Source organism: Microcebus murinus, chromosome 5, assembly GCF_040939455.1.
Source record: "Microcebus murinus isolate Inina chromosome 5, M.murinus_Inina_mat1.0, whole genome shotgun sequence".
NCBI classification, from domain to species: Eukaryota; Metazoa; Chordata; class Mammalia; order Primates; family Cheirogaleidae; genus Microcebus; species Microcebus murinus.
In genome coordinates, this window is record NC_134108.1 from 12,967,649 (window position 1) to 12,989,620 (window position 21,972).

Below are 21,972 nucleotides of genomic sequence, written 5' to 3' on the forward strand. Positions count from 1 at the left end.
ACGCTCCTCCTCCTAAGATCCTTCCCTTTGCTGCGTTCTCTCCATCCTCACCCTTGCATAAGAGAATAGAGAAAGGAATTAATGAGATGCTGTTTCGGTCTCTCTGATCAGATTTTCCAGATTAAGATAACTACTTGTTAGACTCCTCCCCTTGAATACACCTTCTTTCCACTCCCACCACGTTTACTGACCTTTTCTGCATTCACATAATCAGGGATGTGTTGCCCCAGTGTCTTCAGAGGGCCTGCCTCACAGTGGGCGCTCAGTAAAAATACAGGGTTGTTCAAAAGAGTAGGCTTCAAACTCCGACCATATCAAATATTCAGTGTTCAATTTTGACCAACCTGCCAGATAGCTCTGCACTTCACTTTGCTCATCTGTAAAATGGGGACAATAACATCAATACTAAAAGAATGGTGCCTGGAACATAATAGGCCCCTCCAAATAATACTTTCCATCACCTCTTATGGAGTAAATAAATGAAAGAATGAACAAATGAAAGAGATGTTATCGGAACTTCCTTCGCTCCCTGACATGCTCTCCTGAAGCTCCTTGGCTTCTAGACAGGGGTATCAGTTGGCTGATTTAAAATCTTGAGTTTTCCAAGGCCATTGAGTCATTTTCCCCACCTTGTTTCTTAGTATCTCCCCATAACTCCCCTATATTTCTAGTCTACACCTAGAACCTTGGGTGTTCCACTGTAGGGCACTGCTCAGCTACAGTTTATCTGAATCGGACAATTCTTATTCTTGTTCTGAGTTGCTAAAACCCATGGATTATCCTAGATCCTATAATCCTGTAGCATTGCCAAACCTATGCCCTGGAGATGCAGAGACTCCTTCCACCCGATGCTCTCCTATTCCAAACCCCCAGAGTTTCTGGCCTATCCCTCGAAAGTCATTGGAGATTGACTAACTGAGATGAAAGGAGAAAGATAAGGTCAACTATAAATCCAGTAGCTTGAATTTTAGTGGTTGAGGGAATGATGTTATTGGTGACAGCAACTTGGTTTGCAGGGAAGGATGATGTAAATTAAGCAAAATCTGTATTAAATTCTGACACGTTTGATCTTCTTGGCTATGAAGCTATCCCTTTCTTAGGGAAAGTAAATGGAAAACAAACTATGAATAGAACTAACCAGAAGTCAAAGTGGCTTTCCATTTCAAAGAGTAATGTAGGCTGGACGCTGTGGCTCATGCCTGTAATCCCAGAACTTTGGGCTGAGGCAAGAGGACCACTTGAGGCCAGGAGTGTGAGACCAGCCTGGGCATCATAACAAGACCCTGCTTTTATAAAAAATATAAAATAAATAAATAGTGTAATGTAACGATATATATCACATTGTTTAATGATGTAAGTATCTTGGAGATTTTAAAGTAATTTGCTTATGTAAGGATGAAGTCAAAATGTATAATAATATCCATTTTTGAGATTCTGATTTATTTTATTATTTTATTAGGAAATTATTCTCTTTCCTTTAGTTGACACAGGCTTACCCATCATTTAAAAATGGTATTGCTGTTTTTATGCTTGAAATAGTCTCACACAGTTGAGGGTAAAATCCTCTGTGAAATGTTTTTCCTGCAAAAAGTACTATTTTCTTTGACTAATTGAATTACCCTTGACAAAAGAAAGTGTTGTGCTGCCTTACAGCCTCACCGTTAGGAATGAAGAAAGAGGGGAAACTGCTGGAAGACCCGCACTTACTACAAAAATGGAGAGCATCCAGGTCCTAGAAGAATGGTGAGTGTGAGAGCCACATAGTAATTGTTTCTCATATTTATATCCCCTTCACATCTATTGAGTGCTGAAGTGTTATCTTTTGCCTCATTGTACTCTTCAATCTGACTTTGTGGCATGAACACAAACTCAATCTGAAAGATTTTGACATTGCAAATTGCTTTTCGTCCATTTTTTTCTATTAGCTATATGACGATATTGGCTAAAATGTTGTCTATCTTTCTCTTTCAAAAAGTAAAAATTATTACATGTATACTCCCCCCAAATCACCCTAATTCTTTAATTCCCATTTCTGAGAATTTTTTTAGGTTCTGTTTATAAGGGAATTGCCTAAACACACAAGAACAGGGAATGGAATGTTGCAGTCAGTCAGGATAGGCAATCGGCGGGCTCCCAAACCTCTTTCCATCAGAACAGACTCTGACCAAGTGTTTTCTCCCAAATGACAAGCTGAAATGCAGTGCCCCTGGAATAAAATCAAAATACAAATTGACTATTCATGTAATTACAAGTGATTTCTCTCTCTGCTTTTTATGAGACAGTTTTAGTAATGATGCTTCATAGTAATTTTTAAGCTTTTCAATTTAAAAATTTTTTAAGTGAATAAGGAAGTTCAGACATTATAGAATAGTAAAAATCTATGTAAAATAGCTGGTCCAAAAGGTAAGAAAAAATAAAATATAAATACTTCTTTGAGCAAATATATTTTAGGTTGAGAAATTATTATAACAAATAGACCAATTAATGGGAAAGCAAGATCAGGGTCATTTTAACCACAAGAATCTTCAAGCTTCCCTCTTCCTTTTCTTTGATGTATAAGCAGGTGGACTAATGGTGGCTTGTGCAGTATAGCAGTCACTGAAAATCTGTACATAGACATCAAAAAAGTCCCCAGTGTTATTATAAAAGTCCTCTTCATTTCAACTGTGATAACTCCATTCATGACTAACCATTCATAACTTTTCACAGAAAAATTCTTAAAGTTTAGGAAAATATGTGACAAGTTCATATAATGTATTATTTTATATCCAGTGACAAATGAAAAAAGTGGATACGAGATTTTTTTAAAAATATGTGTCTTATGGTTGGAAAACAGAAATCTGTATCAGAAGCAAAGAAAAAATTCAGTTTGTCCTACGAGCCTTATAGACTGTTACTATCAACTTGCAATATATTAGTTTGAACATTTCCAGGCTTCATTAGGAATTTATGATGACCTGCATGCATATTGTATGTAGGCCCTTGCCATGTGAATACTTGGCTCCCTCACACATCCCTTGTGCCCACAAGAATTTTTGTCAAGACCCAGAAATAACTGACCTAGTCGTGCCCAGATATTTATTTGCCGGATCAGGCTGGAGTGAGTGGCAGAATACTAACCACTAGATGGCAGCAATGGCTAGAATTTCCATCAGCTCCTCTCCTTACCTGGTCTAGCATTATAGGTCAAAGTTCCCTTTGATAAAGGCCCCATTCTGTCTCTGCAGCCAAAACCCCACCGCAGAGGAAGTCTTGTCCTGGTCTCAAAATTTTGACAAGATGATGAAGGCCCCAGCTGGAAGAAACCTTTTCAGAGAATTCCTCCGGACAGAATACAGTGAAGAGAACCTACTTTTCTGGCTTGCCTGTGAAGACTTAAAGAAAGAGCAAAACAAAAAAGTAATTGAAGAAAAGGCCAGAATGATATATGAAGATTACATTTCTATCTTATCACCAAAAGAGGTAAAAATCTGGAAAATGTTGAGGGGGGCTTCCTTAAACCAAGGATAATCCTAAAGGGACGGCCGTCCAAGTTGGGTAATGCATGGGATGTGGACAGATTAGATGTCTCTGGGTAGATAAATTCGCTTCCATTCGGAGAATCTCCCTGAACCCATGTTTGGAGGCTAGGTATCTCCACTGTGCTTTCATCATTTATCTCTGGCTGAATCTTGTCTACTTGCTTTTCAGAACTAACACCAAGGAGCCTGGTTAAGCACAATTTGCTGTGACTTAAACTAAAATGGAAAGGAAGAATTTACTCTGGGGTGGTGTTTCTCAAAGTGTGATCTCCAGATCACTTGTATGAGAATCACCTGGAAGATTTGTTTAAAAAGCCAATTCTTAAGGCCTACCCAGGACTTCTGGAATCTCAATTTTTGGAAATAGAGCCCAGAAATCTGCATTTTTAACAAGCGTTGCACACACACACACACACACACACACACAAGTTTGAAAATATCTGGTATTGGCTAAAATCAAAACAAAACAAAACAAAAAAGCCCGCTTGATGTTTATGACTGAATTTTTACAGAACTGAAGAATGGGCCTTTTGGCCACTAATATTTTGTGGGGAGAGATGGGGAATGGAGATTATTTTACTTAATTTAGATTTTCTGTTATTGAAAGTGCAGACGTTTTTTCTCCCCTTGCCAGAGTGTAACTAATCAATCAGGAACACTTCTAGGAACCAAATAGCACTTTTCTATTGATTTTTTTAAAAATTAATTGGTACTTGAAAAGTGTTTTAGCTAACAATTAAAAGTATTGGGTGAGGGAGGGTTAACTGGGTGATTAGGCCCCTGTATCCCTGAGTGACAGAGCTTTACAGGTCAAGAACAAAGACATTGCTAGAATGCCTTCTCTTTTCCATGCCACCTTCTTCTTATTTGGTCTTTTTCTTCTAAATTACTATGATTTTTACTTTGCATTTAAATGTCCTGAACTGATATGTTCTGCTCTTAGAAAGGCAAAGTTTGGTTTCCATATCCCTCTCTTGTGCACCTGAACATCCATGGGCTTTGGTCATCAGTCCCTCATCCAGCACTTGGTGTGGTCCCATTCTGCCTTATACTTCTTATTCTGAGATCTATAAAAGGAATTAGTTGTGCTTTTTTTTTCTTTTTTATTTCAGCATAGTATGGGGTACAAATGTTTAGGTGCCTATTTTATTAATCTCTAATAGAATGCTACATAAACTATTTCACTTCTACTGAGGTATACAGTACCTAAATAATTTAGATTTTTTTTTATTAGTTAGGTTAAAGTGCCATTGGTAATCCAGTACTCCAGGACAATTGTCTCTACAAAATGAGAAACCTTCTAGAATTGGATGCACAAAAGATTGTTTTATTTTTATTTCCTACATGAACGTAGAAAAGGTATTCATGAAAACCAGGTGGGGAGAATTTTTCTGTAGCCTCAGAACATTGAAATGATGTCACATTGATTAGATGTCACATGATAGAACATTGATTTCTAAACCAGTATAATTCTGCATCCTAAAAATACACTCAGATTCTAGTCTATGTGGAAGCTCAGCATCTAACCAACTCTATTTGGATTTTATTAATATGATAATTCTCGTTTTTATTTTACTTTACATTATTCTATTTTATGCCAATGCGTTGATCTTGGAACATTTTTATTTTAAAGTTGCATTAAATGGCAAGTAAACCAAATGATCCAAATGTGCCCAAGGATATGCTTCTCTTGCTTATAATTACATAAAATTGCAGAGTCCTTGGGAAGATTAGCCCATTTCTCTCCCAAAAATATGTGACATGTGTCATGTTAAAGTGATAGTTGTCTAGATTATCTAGGCCTTTGTATTATATATGTATTCTTAAAATGATTACTGTTGCATTTTGTTAAATGTTAGGAGAAAAAATAGTCTCCATATCAAGTACATATAGTTCCTTTATTTTTATAGTTTCTATTTTTTAATCTTTAGTTTTTATGGGAAACATTTCCCTGTTACCCCTGTAGCCCTGATTTTCAGATGTTACTGATGGTGCTTCATAAAATGCTTAATTTCCACAAAGTTACTTTGAGTTTCAGCTAAAAGTCATTAAAATATTATTTCCTGATTAAAAGCATGACCACACTTGAATTATATAGACTAATATTTAGTGTCATAACTATATTTATTCTATCATTTATGTTTCCTAGTATCCACATTGGCCATTACCCACTCTTTAATACTCTCAAAATATCACACACAGAGAGATACAGAGAGGTGAAATTCAAATTTTTAATATTTTGCTGACTTGTAAATAAATTGTAAATAACTCTCAACATAGAATTTAAATTATTAGACTATATGAAGAGCTTTTCTTTAGCAATTTATTTCTCATCCATCAACATAGTAATTAAACTTCAGCAAAAAAAAAAAACAAACTAAAAGTGCGTATTTTCAGTTATAAAAGATAATTGTTAAAAAGCTATATTTTAAATGAAGGGATTATGTTCGATGACTTGACTGATTGATGCACTCACAACATGGTACTCACTTTATAGCTATTTCAGAGCCCTCCCCAGTCTATTATACCTCACTGACCGTGCTGTGCAAAAACTAATCAATTTCTAATCAGCTACAATACATTACTAATTGATGATACAAACTGATGATATCACTCTTCAAAATTTGTTTTCTAACATCGGAGAGAACACATGTCACACCAAGAGAGTTGTGATTATATGGTAGTCCGAGCAGTGGACTAATAGTCAGGTGCACAGGATTCTAGACCTAGCTTTGCTGCAACCTAATCTGTGTCCCAGGATAAATCACTTTACCTCTGTCTCAGTACTCAGTTGATTTGTTTATAAAAATAATAGTAAAAATGAGCACAGAAATGAGTAAAGCTAATTATAACAGCTATAAGGCTATTTGTGCTACTACTTCACTCTCCCCACCAAATTATATGGTTTATCAATCAGGGTTCTCTTCACTGCTGTTCCTAGATTAAACCTCAGAATCTTTCTCAACACAGTACTCAAGGTAGCCACAACAAACCAACCAGGGTTAGTGTCTATTTCTCATTTTGGGGCTAGACAATCTGGCCTTTCTACCTCTGAAATTCTATAGCTGTTTCTGCTTATTCACAATATTTTTAAAGAATATAATCATTTGAATTATTTACAAAATCATAATGACTGAATAACTAAAAATAGTCAAGATTTTATTACAGTATTTGTCTTCACAAGACCTTCATTTTACTTTGATTGTTATCAAGTTCCTCTTTGTTAAATGTAAAGTCAGCATTAAAAAATGTATTTATATTTATATATACATAACTTTTTTCCCTAATGAAGCCACTTAAGTCAATGTGCTGAAAATTACATTACATATCATTGTTTTAAGAGGATGTTTTATACATTTGTAATAATTTGAGCATTGTGTTATAAAATAAGATGTTTGCAATCAGGAGGTGATATAACTTCTGTTCTCAATATTGTGCACATTTTAAGAGGGACAAGGGCAAATTTTAAATTTTTAAAAAAATCTAAAAATTTAAAGATTGCATTTCTTTAAAAAAGTAAATTTTTTAAATGATATCTTCAAGGGGAAAACAAATGAAGATAATAAAGAGGCATTTAAGACTAATAGTAGCCTTGTTGCACATAACAGATCTTAGTGGCAGCTTATATTTATTAGGTATTGAAAAGAGAAACCTAGTAAAATAAAGAACTTGAATAAAAAGTCTATTTAAAGGCTGTTATCAAGTATAAACAGCACTGAACTATTGAAAAAAGAAATAATTGTAAATGCTTCAATAAATAAGACTTTTATCTGAATTGAAGAAAACTATGTTTGTTCAGTTATCTACAAATCTACTTAGTGATGGCATTGTCCTTAACCAGGACTGTAACGTGGCCCTGCCACCTGCCGTCTGTCTCACACTCAGCAACTCACTTCGGGGCTCTGAATCCTCAAGCTTCCTAGTGTCATAGAATGAGGATGTGGAGAAAGCTCTAAACTCCACATCTGTGATGTTTAAGCTCTGCCATGTGCTAATTTTAGTAATAATAGGAATTGTTTGCTTTTTCTGATTTCAGCCTAAATTCCCAGCTACTATCCGAGAGAAAAAAGTAATAAACCTACTTAAACACTAGAGTTATCTAAAAGTCATGCTTATGTGATTAACATGTGAATTCTATGTGTGCTTGTTTATGTATCTTCAAGTGAAACTATACAAATTTAGCACTTTCAATGATTTAACTTAGTTTATTTAAATAGGAATCATTTGACTGTTATTTTCCTAGACTTATATCTTTATGCATGCATATTATTATTCAAAAATATTTACTGAGTATTTTCCATGGGCCAGGCACTGGGCTAGATGTTGGGATGTCATGGTGAACAAGACAGACGCTGTCTATCCCTTATGGAACTTACATTTTAGGAAGACAGAAAAATCATGTTGAAAACAAGTAACTAAAAATTGTGATAAACATTATGATGGGGTGGAGGTTGAATGATGCAGTTTAGAATATGAGTAGTCATGCAAGGTCACTCTGAGAAGGTAAAATTCAAATTGATACAAAAGCCAGAGACATTGTGTTTGATCAGGAAAGGTTCATCATAATTTTGATCAGTTATTATTATCACTATTAATCCTTTACATTGGGCTTAAATTTGCTGTTGGCAAAGTGGTTTTTCATATGTTACTACAAACTGAGTCTCACAATAATCCTTCAGCCAGGGCAGATGGCACCACTTTACATCAAAGAAAACTGATTCTCAAAGAGGTAAAATGAATATCTGAAGACATTAGAATTATATCTGATAGAGATAGAGCACAAGCCCAAGAACTTCTGATTCCTGAAATAGTGCTTTTCTAACTATAACATGAGGATTAGTTCTTTCATTGCCTAATATTTTCTTTAGGACACTATTGTAGATTTCTATAAACCCAACTTTAGAACTTCAGACAACATGACAAATAGTAACCTTCACCACATCCCTATTCCTCTCCAAGACAAGAAAGATATAGTTTCCCATCACCTGGACACTATTGACAATGTGGTTACTATGCTTTATCCTACTAATAATCTTCATTCCAAAAGATAAATTCAAACAATCTGTTTTATTTACAATTTGTAATTATTTTCAGCAAAAATAACAAGCACAAAATAATATATGACTAAATGTGCACATGGTAAAAATTTATTAAAATCAATGGAAGAATTAGGTGTCTGTTAAATCTGTAAATTTTAACATGGGAATACCAAATTTAGTTCAAATTAAAAACAGAAAATTTCCAGTGGCAGAAGTTATAATTAGTAAAATTTGATATGATCTTATAAAGGAAAAAAAATTAATCAGAATTTTACTTGGAAAAGAATCCTAAATAAAGCAACTTTAGTAATATTAAAAATAAGATAAGGAAAATGGGGAAAAAATTATGACATATAAAAAAAAATTGTTCAGGAGATTAACTAAATTAACATAAAGAAGGGGCCCTCTGCGGGAGAAAAAGACTTTCAGTGAAAATTAATCATTTTCAGTATAATTTTGCCAAATTTGTTCACAAGGTCAAATTTTCTGCTGTATCTTGATGACTAGAACAAAAACTTGGTGTACTGCCTTTAGCAATACATACCTATCTTCATATTCTCCTTTACTGGATAGGAAATCTAGTAAGATCAACCAGGGTATATAATCCAGTTCAGCCCAGATTTTCCCAAGCCACACTAGCATGATTTCTCTGTCTTCATTCTGTCTACTTCACTTCCAGACTCTTGTTGGACCCTTTGCTCTCATTATATTTTCCTCCCCAGTAATTTGTGGCACTGCCAGTGGATATGTTTATTATGCTTGCAAGCTGCTTGTTTTTCCTCTTCGCTATCTCCTACTCCCTGTGGGAATGAATGCTTCCAAGTTCACTGAGGCCTCTCTCAGTCACTTGTGTCTTTTAAAAGCTTCAGTTGTCATGTCTCAACATTTGCCAAAGTTTTCAGCACTGCCCAAACTGCCAGTTAAATGCTGACAAGCTCATCACTGCTGTCTTGTGCCCTATCTTACAGTAGTAGTGCTTTTTTATAAACTCCATCATTGCCTTAATGCGCCCTTCCCTCTCCCCCACTCCCCATCTGAGTCTATGGAGACTGAGTAAGAGGAGACTTTATTGCCCAAGGATAGCTCTTGTCTTGTGCCGTTCTCTCGTCCCCTAGGATGACTTCTATCCAGGAAGCTTCTCAGTCCCTCATGCAATAGAGTCCAGATAAGATGGGTTTATGAGCCACCCAGGCACACCTGAATCCTAGGCTGACTATGGCTCAGGCCCTACCTGGCATCTGCCTCCAATACCTGTATTATAGATGCTCCACATTCTGAAGCACAAAGATGCCACAAGATGAAACTATGGTTGTTATATCCATAGGATTTGTCCCTATTATTTGACCTCTCTGCACTTCTTTTGACTGACCAACAACCTTTTCAAACAAACAACCAGATATTAAGGTAAATATTTTATTATTTAAATGAAAATACCAAATGCATTTTGTTACAAATTACCAAATATTGAACTATACTACTTTCTCTGCAATATTTCACTATTGTTTTTAATTTTCAAAAAAATTTAAAGTTAAATTTTAAAGTTAAAATTTAAAGTTAAAACTCAAGACATTAAATAATTCAGGATATTTTTTTATTCTTCTGTCTTAAGATAACAAATATGATTCCAGCTACTGAAAAGAAACTGTTACTATATTTAACGATGCTGTTAATTAAGAAGTAGATGACTCTCTTTTCTTTCTCACTAATCTAAGGTTTCCTTCTCCATTAAAACAAAATGTTCTCTCAAGTTTGAAAGTAAGAGCACCATTTCCCAAAACAATGGAATGTGTTTGGTAAGACTTTACCTTACCATAACACAACATTTGAGACTAAGATAAATCAGTTTAAACTCCAGAGTCAACATTTTCCTATGACATAAAAAGAGAAAATATATTTTTATGTGAAATAAAAACATTTGGGAAAAAATTATGTACATTTTAATTACTTTGTACTTGATGATGACTTCATATGGCAATAATACAGAAAATAAAAGCTAAATAGTTCCTTTCCAGAACATCCTTATTTTTAAAGAATTTCCAACAAAAAAAGAATGTAAAGTTCAGCTTCAAGATGTTTTTCAGCCATACCTTAGAGATACTGCAGGTTCAGTTACAGACTACTGAGTTAAAGCAAATATTGCAATAAAACAAATTACACACATATTTTGGTTTCCCAGTTCATATAAAAGTCATATTTATACTATAGTCTATGAAGTATGCAGTAGCATTATGTCTAAAAAAATAATGTACATACCTTAATTTAAAATACCCTATTGCTAAAAAAGTTTAATGTTCATCTGAGCCTTCCGTGAGTCATAATCTTTTTGCTGCCATAGGATCTTGACATTGACGGCTGCTGACTGATCAGGGTGGTTGTTGCTGAAGGTTGGGGGAGCTGTGGTATTTTAAAATAAAACAACAATGAAGTTTGCTGCATAGATGGACTCTTCCTTTCATGAAAGATTCTCTGTAGCTTGTAATGCTGTTTGGTAGCATTTTACCCACAGTAAAACTTCTTTCTAAAGTGGAGTCATTCCTCTCTAACTCTGTCACTGCTTTATCAACTAAGTTTATGTAATATTCTAGATTCACAGCATCTTCACCAGGAATCCATTTCATCTCAAGAAACCACTTTCTTTGCTCATCCATAATTAGCAGCTCCCCATCCATTAAAATTTTATTATGAAATTGCAGCAATTCAGTCACATCTTCAGGCTTTGCTTCTAATTCTAGTTCTCTTGCTGTTTCCACCACATCTGTAGTTACTTCCTCCACTGAAGTCTTGAACCTCTCAAAGTCATCCACGAGGGTCGGAATCAACTTCTTCCAAATCTGTTAATGTTGATATTTTGACCTCTTTCCATGAATCGCTAATGTTCTTAATGGCATCTACAATGGTGAATCCTTTCCAGAAGGTTTTCGATTCACTTTGCCTAGATCCATCAGCTATAGCCTTATAAAATGTATTTCTTAAATAATAAAGCTTGAAATTTGAAATTACTACCTGATCCATGCATTGAAGAATGGATTTTGTCTTAGCAGGCACGAAAACATTAATATCCTTGTACATTTCCATCACAGCTCTTGAGTTACCAAGTGTATTGTCACTGAGCAGTACAATTTTGAAAGGAATCTTTTTTTCCTGAGCAATATAGCCCAATAAATAGTGGGTTTTAAATACTCAGTAAACCCTGTTTTAAGCAGATATGCTGTCATGCAGTCTTTATTGTTCCATTTATAGGGCACAGGCCCTATCAATTTATTATAATTCTAAGGGCCCTAGAATTTTCAGAATGGTAAATAAGCATTGGCTTCAGCTTAAAGTTACCACCTGCATTAGCTTAGACAGGAGAATCAGCCTGTGCTTTAAAGCTTTGAAGCCATTGACTTCTCCTCTCTAGCTATGAAAGTCCTAGATGACATCTTCTTCCAATAGAAGGCTGTTTTTCATCTATATTGAAAATCTGTTGTTTCGTATAGCCACCTTCATCAATGATCTTAGATAGATCTTCTGGATAACTTGCTGCAGTTTTTATACCAGCATTTGCTGCTTCACTGGGCACTTTCATGTTATGGAGATGGTTTCTTCCCTTAAATCTCAAAAGCCAACCTCTGCTAGCTCCAAACGTTTCTTCTGCAGCTTCCTTACATCTCTCAGCCTTCGTAGAATTGAAGAGAATTCCAGTGTTGCTCTCGGTTGGGCTTTGGCTTAAGGGAATGTTGCAACTGGTTTCATCTTCTATCCAGTCTATTCAAATTTTCCCCATTTTAGCAATAAGGCTGTTTTGCTTTCTTATCATTCATATTTTCACTAGAACAGCATTCAGTTTCCTTCAAGAATTTTTCTTTTGTGTTCACAACTTGGTTTACTGTTTGACTCAAGAGTCCTAGCTTTCAGCCTACCTTGGCTTTTGACATGCCTTCTTCACTAAGCTTAAGCATTGCTAGCTTTTGATTGAAGTTGAAAGACATGCAACTCTTTCTTTCACTTGAACACTTAGAGGCCATAGTAGGGTTATTACTTGGCCTAATTTATCAATTGAGTCTTATATGAGCACAGTTTATGGCCCCCCCAAAACAATTATAATAGTACCATCAATTATCACTGATCACAGATCACCATAACAGATATAATAATAATGACAAAGTCTGGAACATTGTAAGAATTATCAAAATGTGACAAAGAAACACAGTGAGCACACACTGTTGGGAAAATGGCAGTAATAGTCTTGCTTGACAAAGAGTTTCCACAAACCTTCAGTTTGAAAAAGAAAAACACAGTATCTGGAAAGCACAATAAAGTGAAGCATAATAAAATGAGGTATGCCTGTGTAGGTTGGTCCAACTATACAGAAATGTAGTCTGGATCACAATTTCCTGACAAATCTAGTAGTTATCTGTGGGATGTGTCAATCAACCCAATTCCACATGGTCTGCAGAGCTCAGGAGTCTGGGGATACTGGATGGAAGATGCTTGACTTCAATCAGAGATGGTTTCAGTCCTCAGATTTGGTCCAAACAGTGGGTGGGAAAAGAAGCCAGAACAAAAAGGCTTTTGCAAAATGCTTATGACAAAATGTCTAGGTATAAATATGAAAAGTTTGTATCAATGTGAATATATCATGAGAAAATTGACTATAGATTACAGTGTCCTATCCTTGCTCAATAGTGAGGATTAAGGAAAATGATCAGGATTCTGAGTGATTGTTTGCCTCTTGCAGAGTTTTTCTAACATGGTGTTTCAAGACAGAGCTTTAGTTCTGTTCCACCAATAATGCCTTTATTACTATTTATTTTTTCCCCACTTCCCTTTCCAACACATCCAACAGGATTAACATTTAGTGAGGAAGTGGAAACAAATGAAATCACTGTAGAATTAACCTTAAACTCCTAGGCTCAAGCAATCCTCCTGCCTCAGCCTCCCAAGTAGCTGAGACTACAGGCATGCGCCACCATGCCCGGCTAATGTTTTCTATATATATTAGTTGGCCAATTAATTTATTTCTATTTATAGTAGAGACGGGGTCTCACTCTTGCTCAGGCTGGTTTCGAACTCCTGACCTCCGGCAATCCTCCCACCTCAGCCTCCCAGAGTGCTAGGGTTACAGGCAAGAGCCACCACGCCCGGCCTAATTTCTGTACACTTTTCAAATAACACTGTATTGATAATTTTAATGAATATTCTGAATTCCTATTTATATTTCTCCTTTCAGAGATTACACTCCAAGCAGTTGTTCTGCTTCATCTTTAGTACAGAGATCTTTGGATGTAAACGGATGTTTTCTATGTATTTCTTTACTATGCCCTTCCACATTCCTAGTTTCCTACTTTTGACACAGTAGGACTTGTTGGGACATGAAACTATTGGGAATCAGCACTGGATACGCATGCTAATTTTTGTCAGGGGATTCTTCTTTGCCAGTAGATTTTTTTTTTATCTTGTTAACAAGACAGTCACCCCAGAAGTCACAGAATAGGCAGTGTTGAATTCACATTCTGGCTAGGGAATTCTCTGGTACAATGAGTAGAAAGTGTCAAAAAACTCCTTAATGAATGCATTCAGGAATAGAAAAGGTAAATCCAAATAAGTTGAAGTATCTTTGAACTAAATTTCTACTCTACAAGACTGGTTGTCTTCTGTTTGTTTAATTCAACTGTTGTAGAGAAAAGTACACCAGGTTTTGAAAAGATGAGCTCAAAATTTTCAGTAGTTGGATTTACTCTTTGAGTTTTCTCTAAATGTCACAAACCTGTGGTTACTTAATTGAAGTCTTTTGGAAAAATATTATTTAATGTATCTGCTCTCATTTCTTTTTAGGTCAGTCTTGATTCTCGAGTTAGAGAGGTGATCAATAGAAATCTGTTGGATCCTAATCCTCACATGTATGAAGATGCCCAACTTCAGATATATACTTTAATGCACAGAGATTCTTTTCCAAGGTTTTTGAACTCTCAAATTTATAAGTCATTTGTTGAAAGTACTGCCGGCTCTTCTTCTGAATCTTAATTTTCATTAAAAAGAATCATTTTGGAGGGCTGGGATGGGAAATAAAAGTAGTTAAATAACATCAGAAACTGAGTTCCTGGAGAACTACAGTTTAGTATTCCTCAGGCTACTGTGAAAATACAACCATTACGGTTTTTGTCTCCATTTTTATCAAGGTTATCCATGATTAAGTTTGGAGAAAATACCACGTGAAACAATGAATTGCCAAATTGTTTTATTCAATACTCATACTACTTGCAAGCAAACTGTATTTGTAGTCCTATGAACAGTCTCCTCGTGTATCTCCAGAGACTGCATGTGCAAAGTAAAACTGCTTCATTTGCCACATAGTTGTTGTAATATTTAATCCAGTAGCATAACTTATATCTGTATATTTAAGGACTTTTGTGCAATATGGTCTTATAGAAATAACTGCCAAAAATTTGGCCATGGTTTGCATTTTTTAATATAATCTAAGACAAAAAGCAATTTTTACAATGTAACAATGGTATTCAATACGCTATATACTGTGTTTAGTACAATAATTTTGAAGCCAATATTTCTGTATATGAAAAAAGAGCTATTTATCTCTGTTTGTTGGAAAATTCTAATGGAGGATTCCTATGGTTATCGACTGCCAAAATGGTGGCATTTTCATTACCGAAGAGTTTGCTATGGTTAAAAAAGAAGAAGAAGAAGAAAAGAATAAAAGCACAAAATAATTTGAAGATATCCTATCTCAATGACAAATCAAAGAGTGATATTGTTTTTAATTGTAATAGAAGAAAATGAATCTATGTATATATCAGATGTCCAATACTGTAATTAATTTATTAAAGACTGGCTCTCCAGTTCTAAAATGATTGTGTAAAGTTATGTACTTCAGCAAAAAAATAACAACAATAATAATAAGGTTGATAATTTAGTTTTGGAATATAAAAATGATTTAATAAAGGAATGCCTACATGTAGCACTGTAAAACATTTTGATGAATGGCATCTCTCCTGTGGCATATTTTCCTTGAAAGTGAAATCCAGTGAAAAGCTAAGTTTTTACCAAGAGAAGTTTTATAGGGGTTATGAAGAAGTTAATTCTCTACTTCAGACCTTAACTGTTTTCACATACTATCTTAAGAATGACTTATTTTGAAGATGTTTAAAATCAAACTATTTATTCTCATCCATAATTAAAAGGCAGTACAGTGCTCAGATATTCTAGCTGCCATATTATTTTTTATAAGTATACTAAATCTTTAAGACAAAAACATGCCTTATGCTGGCATGTACTTCTGACCTTCCAGAAAACAATATTATCCTATTGTGCACAAAACAATAATAATAATAATAATCGGTGTCATATTTATATCAAGGTGTTACATTTGAATATTAATATCCCCCGGAGACTATTTTTTTAATCTTAAGCTGAATGAATATAATACTGAGTAACCTAAAATGAAAGTTTTAAAAAGATTTATATCCACTGAGAACACTGGCCTTATATTAAGGATGATATTAAAAGTATAGGTTTTCTTTGTCATTTTTTTAACTACCTCTCATTTTTTAATTTATTAAACATATTTTTTAAAATAACAAGTTTGGGGCTTTCTTTTTAAATTTATTTTACTTGAAAGGTTGGCATCGTAAGTTTCTTTTTCCATAAACTTAAAACATTTCAATAATTTTTTTTAGTGTGAATATGATTTTCTAATTTATATAGAATTCAGGAGACATGATTAAAAGGGCTATTATCTATTCCCTATGCAAATATATTAACTGTTGCATTGTTTGACAAAATGGGATTTTAAAAAAAAATTTGCAGAGTAGAAAACAAAAATTCTGTTTACACTGGCGTTGCTGACTATCCTACCATATTCAGCACTTTTAAATACATTATTTATGAAAACATAGTTAGAAATGCAAGATAGAAAATATTTATAATGATCATTTCTTTTAACAAATGCCTGTTTTTTCTGAAAGTGTTAGTGTGTTAGGATATATTTTATTCATATCATTTAGATATTTACTATTTGAATAATAGTTTTCAGTAATATGTTGAAAACAGATAGTTATGAAGATGTTTACAAAAAGTCATATTTTTTCCTAGAGAGTAAAGAAAAAACTAAAATAATCATCACTTCTATTGTAAAGTTCTATTGTTCCGAATTATTTAATTTTTTTCTTGATTAGAGTTTATTATGCTACTATGATGTATACACATATATGGTGTAGTATTATACTTGTTTCTGTGTTTGAGGCACAATAAATTGGTGCACATGACTAGAAAATATGTAATATACTCTGCTACTGGCATGCATTGATCTTTTTAAATGTAGACTTTATATTCTTCTTGTTACTATATATGATGGTGACCTGCTAGTCGTAAGTTATCTTTATAAGATACTTTGGACTATTAGATGAATTGTCTGTTTGACAATACCTTTAATATTTTACCAAATGTAAAAGATAAGGGCCCTTATAAAGAGTCCTAATCTCTAATCTGGGCATTTGTAGAATACAGATTTTGAAGTTGGCATATCCTTTTAAAACCTGATTAGGAAATTGTGTGAGAATGACTCTGGAGTAGATGTACACATCAGCTGTTGGTAAACATGTTATGTGAGCATTTCTGTGCTAAACTCACATTTTCGGAGGTGTGGAGGGTTTCTCATTTAGGAATGTGTCTGTATATTTGCAACTCTACCAATTTTTAAGTATGGGATAATTCCTTCTGTTTAAGTTATAGAGCTATAATAAACAAAAAAGCCCTCAACTGGAGTCTATGCTACAATTCCAAGAGCACAATATTTGTTTTAGTAGAAGTTGATTTTTCCTAGTGAGTGAATTCCTCCCTGTGGAAAAATTAGCACTTTAAAGGGAACACTTTGTGTTGTAGATTGCCAAGATATCTTCCTATACTGTTATAATTTGCCAATGCATACAGAAAAAGGTTAACGCACTTTCTATGGTGCCTAATTTCAGAAGTATCTATAATGGGAAAAAAAGTAGAGGTTATAGATTATGTATATATAAATAAATCGGAGAGCCAGATTTATTCAGAGATTGATATTGTACATAAATCACACTAATGTATGGATGGCACTTCTTTACTCTGGCTAATTGTTATTATGTTATCCAAAGGTAGTATAGATGCTTTGGCAGTGTTACAGGGCACATATGAACAACGAGACCAAAACATTGATTTTTGATATAGAAGTTATGAAATGTAAAAGTCAAGACCATAATGTGGTCTTTTTTTTTTTAAATCTTAAAGTATGTATATAGAATGACCAGTTCTGATATTTGGTCATGGTGCATGGGGTGTTTATTAGTATTCTTTAGTCCTGCCTACGTTCTAAGTTACAGAATGAAATGTGTATTGTTTATTTATCTGATAAATAAAGTTCACTTTTGCAAAAAGACTATAGAAATAGGTAATGTTTATTTATTAAGGGCAAAAATACATGTTCATCCCATTAAGCTGGTTTAAAATAATACCTGATTTTAATTTTGAGTTTATCCATAATTTATACACCTTTAACTTATACTGAAAAAATAAATTATATTGTAATTGTGACAAATTACATTTGCAAAAGTACCTGTCATCAGATCCTTTGGTAAAGAAATGTAAAAGGAAGAAAGGACAATAAAATTGGAAAATAGAAAAATAAGAACTCTTTTGAAAACCACCTAAAATGTATTAAAGAAATAGAAAATACTTATAGATAGAACTTTATCAAACATGTATTTGGAATACTTTTAGCTTGATATACTAGCAAATTACTTTGAAAGGTTGTAAAGATATTTTCAGAATATTTTCTTGCCCATCTCTGTACATTGACAGTTTATGATCTAACTTTCGAAATGTATTTCACAAACACTTATATTTGAGTCTCTTTCAGTTTTTAAATTTCTGACGAATATAAAGTATCTGTTCTCCTGAGAAAAGAGTATTCAATCTGTAAAAATTTTAGTAATTCCTCACTTGCTATATTTGCAAATATTTATCAATAAAACTGATAGCAAAAATTTGTTTCAGATTTTCTATGCAACACTTACAATCCTTGCAATACACAACAGTACATAGAATGATCAATGCCAGACTTTGATTTCTTTATAAGTATTCTAAAAATTATTACTCTGATAAGTATAATCCTCTCCAGCCCAAGTGACATCTTTTCACATAAATTCAAGGTGATATTCAAGACATTGTCTCTAATTAAAAGAATATGGAGGCCGGGCGCTGTGGCTCACGCCTGTAATCCTAGCTCTTGGGAGGCCGAGGCGGGCGGATTGCTCAAGGTCAGGAGTTCAAAACCAGCCTGAGCAAGAGCAAGACCCCGTCTCTACTATAAATAGAAAGAAATTAATTGGCCAACTGATATATATATAAAAAAAAAAAAAAAATTAGCCGGGCATGGTGGCGCATGCCTGTAGTCCCAGCTACCCGGGAGGCTGAGGCAGAAGGATCACTCGAGCCCAGGAGTTTGAGGTTGCTGTGAGCTAGGCTGACGCCACGGCACTCACTCTAGCCTGGGCAACAAAGCGAGACTCTGTCTCAAAAAAAAAAAAAAAAAAAATGGAAAGCAAAGTGCTGCTCTGATAATAGCTCCCAGTTTGAGAATTAATTTTATTCCTATGACAAAAGCTCTAAAATGAGCAGAGAAAAGGAATGCTATTAAGCACTGATGATGACAATCAAATGTAATATTTTTAATACATCATATGTTCAACCTGAAATTTATTCTTCCCTCATTATTTCTCATATTAAGTCTCTTTACCAGTTCATAAATTTCACAATTTTAAAACTGATGACTCATACCTAACTGCCATCACAGCATTATGGCTTTTAAATAGTTAGAAATAAATATTTTAGAATAATAGTTAAACAGATTGTTTTTCTGTCCTATGCTTGGATACATTTCCTTTAAAAATCTAGCTTGGGCCGGGCAGGGTGGCTCACGCCTGTAATCCTAGCACTCTTGGAGGCCGAGGCAGGTGGATTGCTCAAGGGCAGGAGTTCAAAACCAGCCTAAGCAAAAGCGAGAACCCATCTCTACTATAAATAGAAAGAAATTAATTGGCAAACTAAATATATATATATGCCAGACATGGTGGTGCATGCCTATAGTCCCAGCTACTCGGGAGGCTGAGGCAGGAGGATCTCTTGAGCCCAGGAGTTTGAGGTTGCTGTGAGCTAGGCTGATGCCATGGCACTCTAGCCTGGGCAACAAAAGTGAGACTCTGTCTCAAAATAAATAAAAAAATAAAAAATAAAAAGTCCAGCTCTCATTACTGTATTAAAAGCATGCTTCATACAATTATTACTAATGGAAATGTATGTCCACAGATTCACATATGGAGCATAGTGTAAGAACATCAGAAACTTTGAATTACAAATTTGATTTCAAGTGACATTGTGTCTCATGTGACTTTGAGCAAATCATTTATCTCCTCTGAGATAAATGTTTCCTATTCTGCAAATGATGAATATAACCATTTATAGGATGGCCATGAGCATTTAAAAAAATAAACATGGAAAGAATAAAGTGTGACATGTAATATCAAAGTTCTTCAGCTCAATAGTTACTATTTTTCAGGAATGTCTGTGTTAAATGTCATTTTATTGCACTTTTGTCCTACTATTTTCAAAACATACTTTAAAATCTGATTTGATCATTCATTAAAATATTATACAATTAATCTTATTTTAAGATGTGAGCTGTATCAATGTTATTGCTTTGTTCAGTAATGTGATTCCAAGTTAATATTTTCCAGTCGTCAACATCACATCAAATCTACAGTCTAGAAATGTTTCTTTCAATCACACACATGAGAAAGAGACAGAGAGTATGTGTTGTAGGTTAAAATTTAAATTTAAATAAGACAAATCATCTAAATTTTGTATTTCCAAAGGAAATAAAACAACATTCCCAAGAATAGGAATAATATAAATATCAAGTCATTTGCCAAATATATAAATCGGTGATAGAGCTAAAACTAAAGTATAGGAGATTGATCATCAGAAAACATTCTTTTTAATGTTAAGGTCATATCATTTTCTTTAACAATTTTACCATGAAAATAAAAAACTGATAAAAGGTGGTAATGTGTTAATAAAGTTTTTCATTAAACCTTTTATTTTGGAATAGTTTAAGATTTATGGAAAAACTGCAAAGATAGTACAGAGAAGTTCCATATATCTCATATATATGTCAAATTATTGAACCAATATTAATTCATTAAGCCTACACTTAGTTTATACCTAATATGCTTTTTCTATCCCAAGATCCCATTTATATACCACATTACATTTAGTTGTCACATGTTCTTAGGTTCCTCTTAACTGTAACAGTTCTCAAACTTACCTTGTTTTTGATGGCTTTGACAGTAGTGAGGAGCATTTGTCTGGTATTTTGTAGAATGTCCTATTGGGATTTGACTGATGTTTTTCTAATGATTAGATAAGGGTTTTGGTTTTTGGAAGGAAAACCACAGAGATAAAGTGCCATTCTCATCACAAGATATCATAGGTACATGCCATCATCATGACTCCTCTTAGCTGTGACAGTTTCATAAAATTTAGGCTCCCCTTAACTGTTAATGTTAACCTTGATCACCTAACTGAGTTAGCATCTAGTAGGTTTCTCCACTGTAAAGAAATACATTTTTTAAGAGATTATATTGAAGGTAAATTTTCTGGATGTTTACACTGAGCTGAAAAAATCAGGGCAGATTCCTTAACACTAATATTAGATTCCATTAAATGATTGCTAACAAATACTATTAAGAAAATACAATGAACTGAATAGTGAAATGGAAAAATAAAACTCCAAAAGTCTTAGCTTGAATACTCACTTAATAGAGGTGAAAGTAAATTTTTCCCTTGAATTACCTGTATAATTAATTACCTTAATCCTCTTCACATTTTGCATATTAAAAATCTTAGTCTTACTCATTGTCATAAGAAGTAATTTAAATTGATAACTATTTTGCTTAGTGCTCCTCTATAATGCCTTTCATTAAACAATGAATATCGATTATTAAAACAAGGTAAAATACTTGATATTCTTCTCTCCTGGCTTTAACCTATTTGTCATAAGTACAATGTTTATTGTTTATGATTTTTAAATGTTTGCTAAATATTAAAAAAGCATTTCAATGTGCTTGGGTCTGTAAAATTTATCACATTGAAGGTGTATAATTTTTTACTACCATGTTCATTATACATAACAATCTATATCTATATATTGGACTCCACCAATATTTATTAGTGGACTATAAAGAAGTTTTGAATGCATGAATACAACTTAAGAGGCACCATGCTTGGTTATTTTGCAATGCCAGAATAATGCAGGTACTCCTAAATTGAATAGATAGTGTAGATTATGGTTCCTCCAATTTAAGTTGTTCTGGGTTTTTAATTCCTCT

The 21,972-nt window shown here is 33.9% G+C and overlaps 1 protein-coding gene across 2 annotated transcripts in view; it reads left to right on the plus strand.

Annotated features, from left to right (window-relative positions):
• Positions 1–18,769, plus strand: part of RGS17 (regulator of G protein signaling 17) — a 98,580-nt gene extending 79,811 nt beyond the window's left edge. For both annotated transcript variants that reach the window (XM_012748144.2, XM_076002853.1), the window contains exons 3-5: positions 1,654–1,743; positions 3,228–3,462; positions 14,378–18,769. In XM_012748144.2, the coding sequence (XP_012603598.2) occupies positions 1,654–1,743; positions 3,228–3,462; positions 14,378–14,566 (514 nt within the window). In that variant the 3' untranslated portion in view covers positions 14,567–18,769. The remainder of the gene's footprint in view (positions 1–1,653; positions 1,744–3,227; positions 3,463–14,377) is intronic.
• The last annotated feature ends 3,203 nt before the right edge of the window (positions 18,770–21,972 follow it).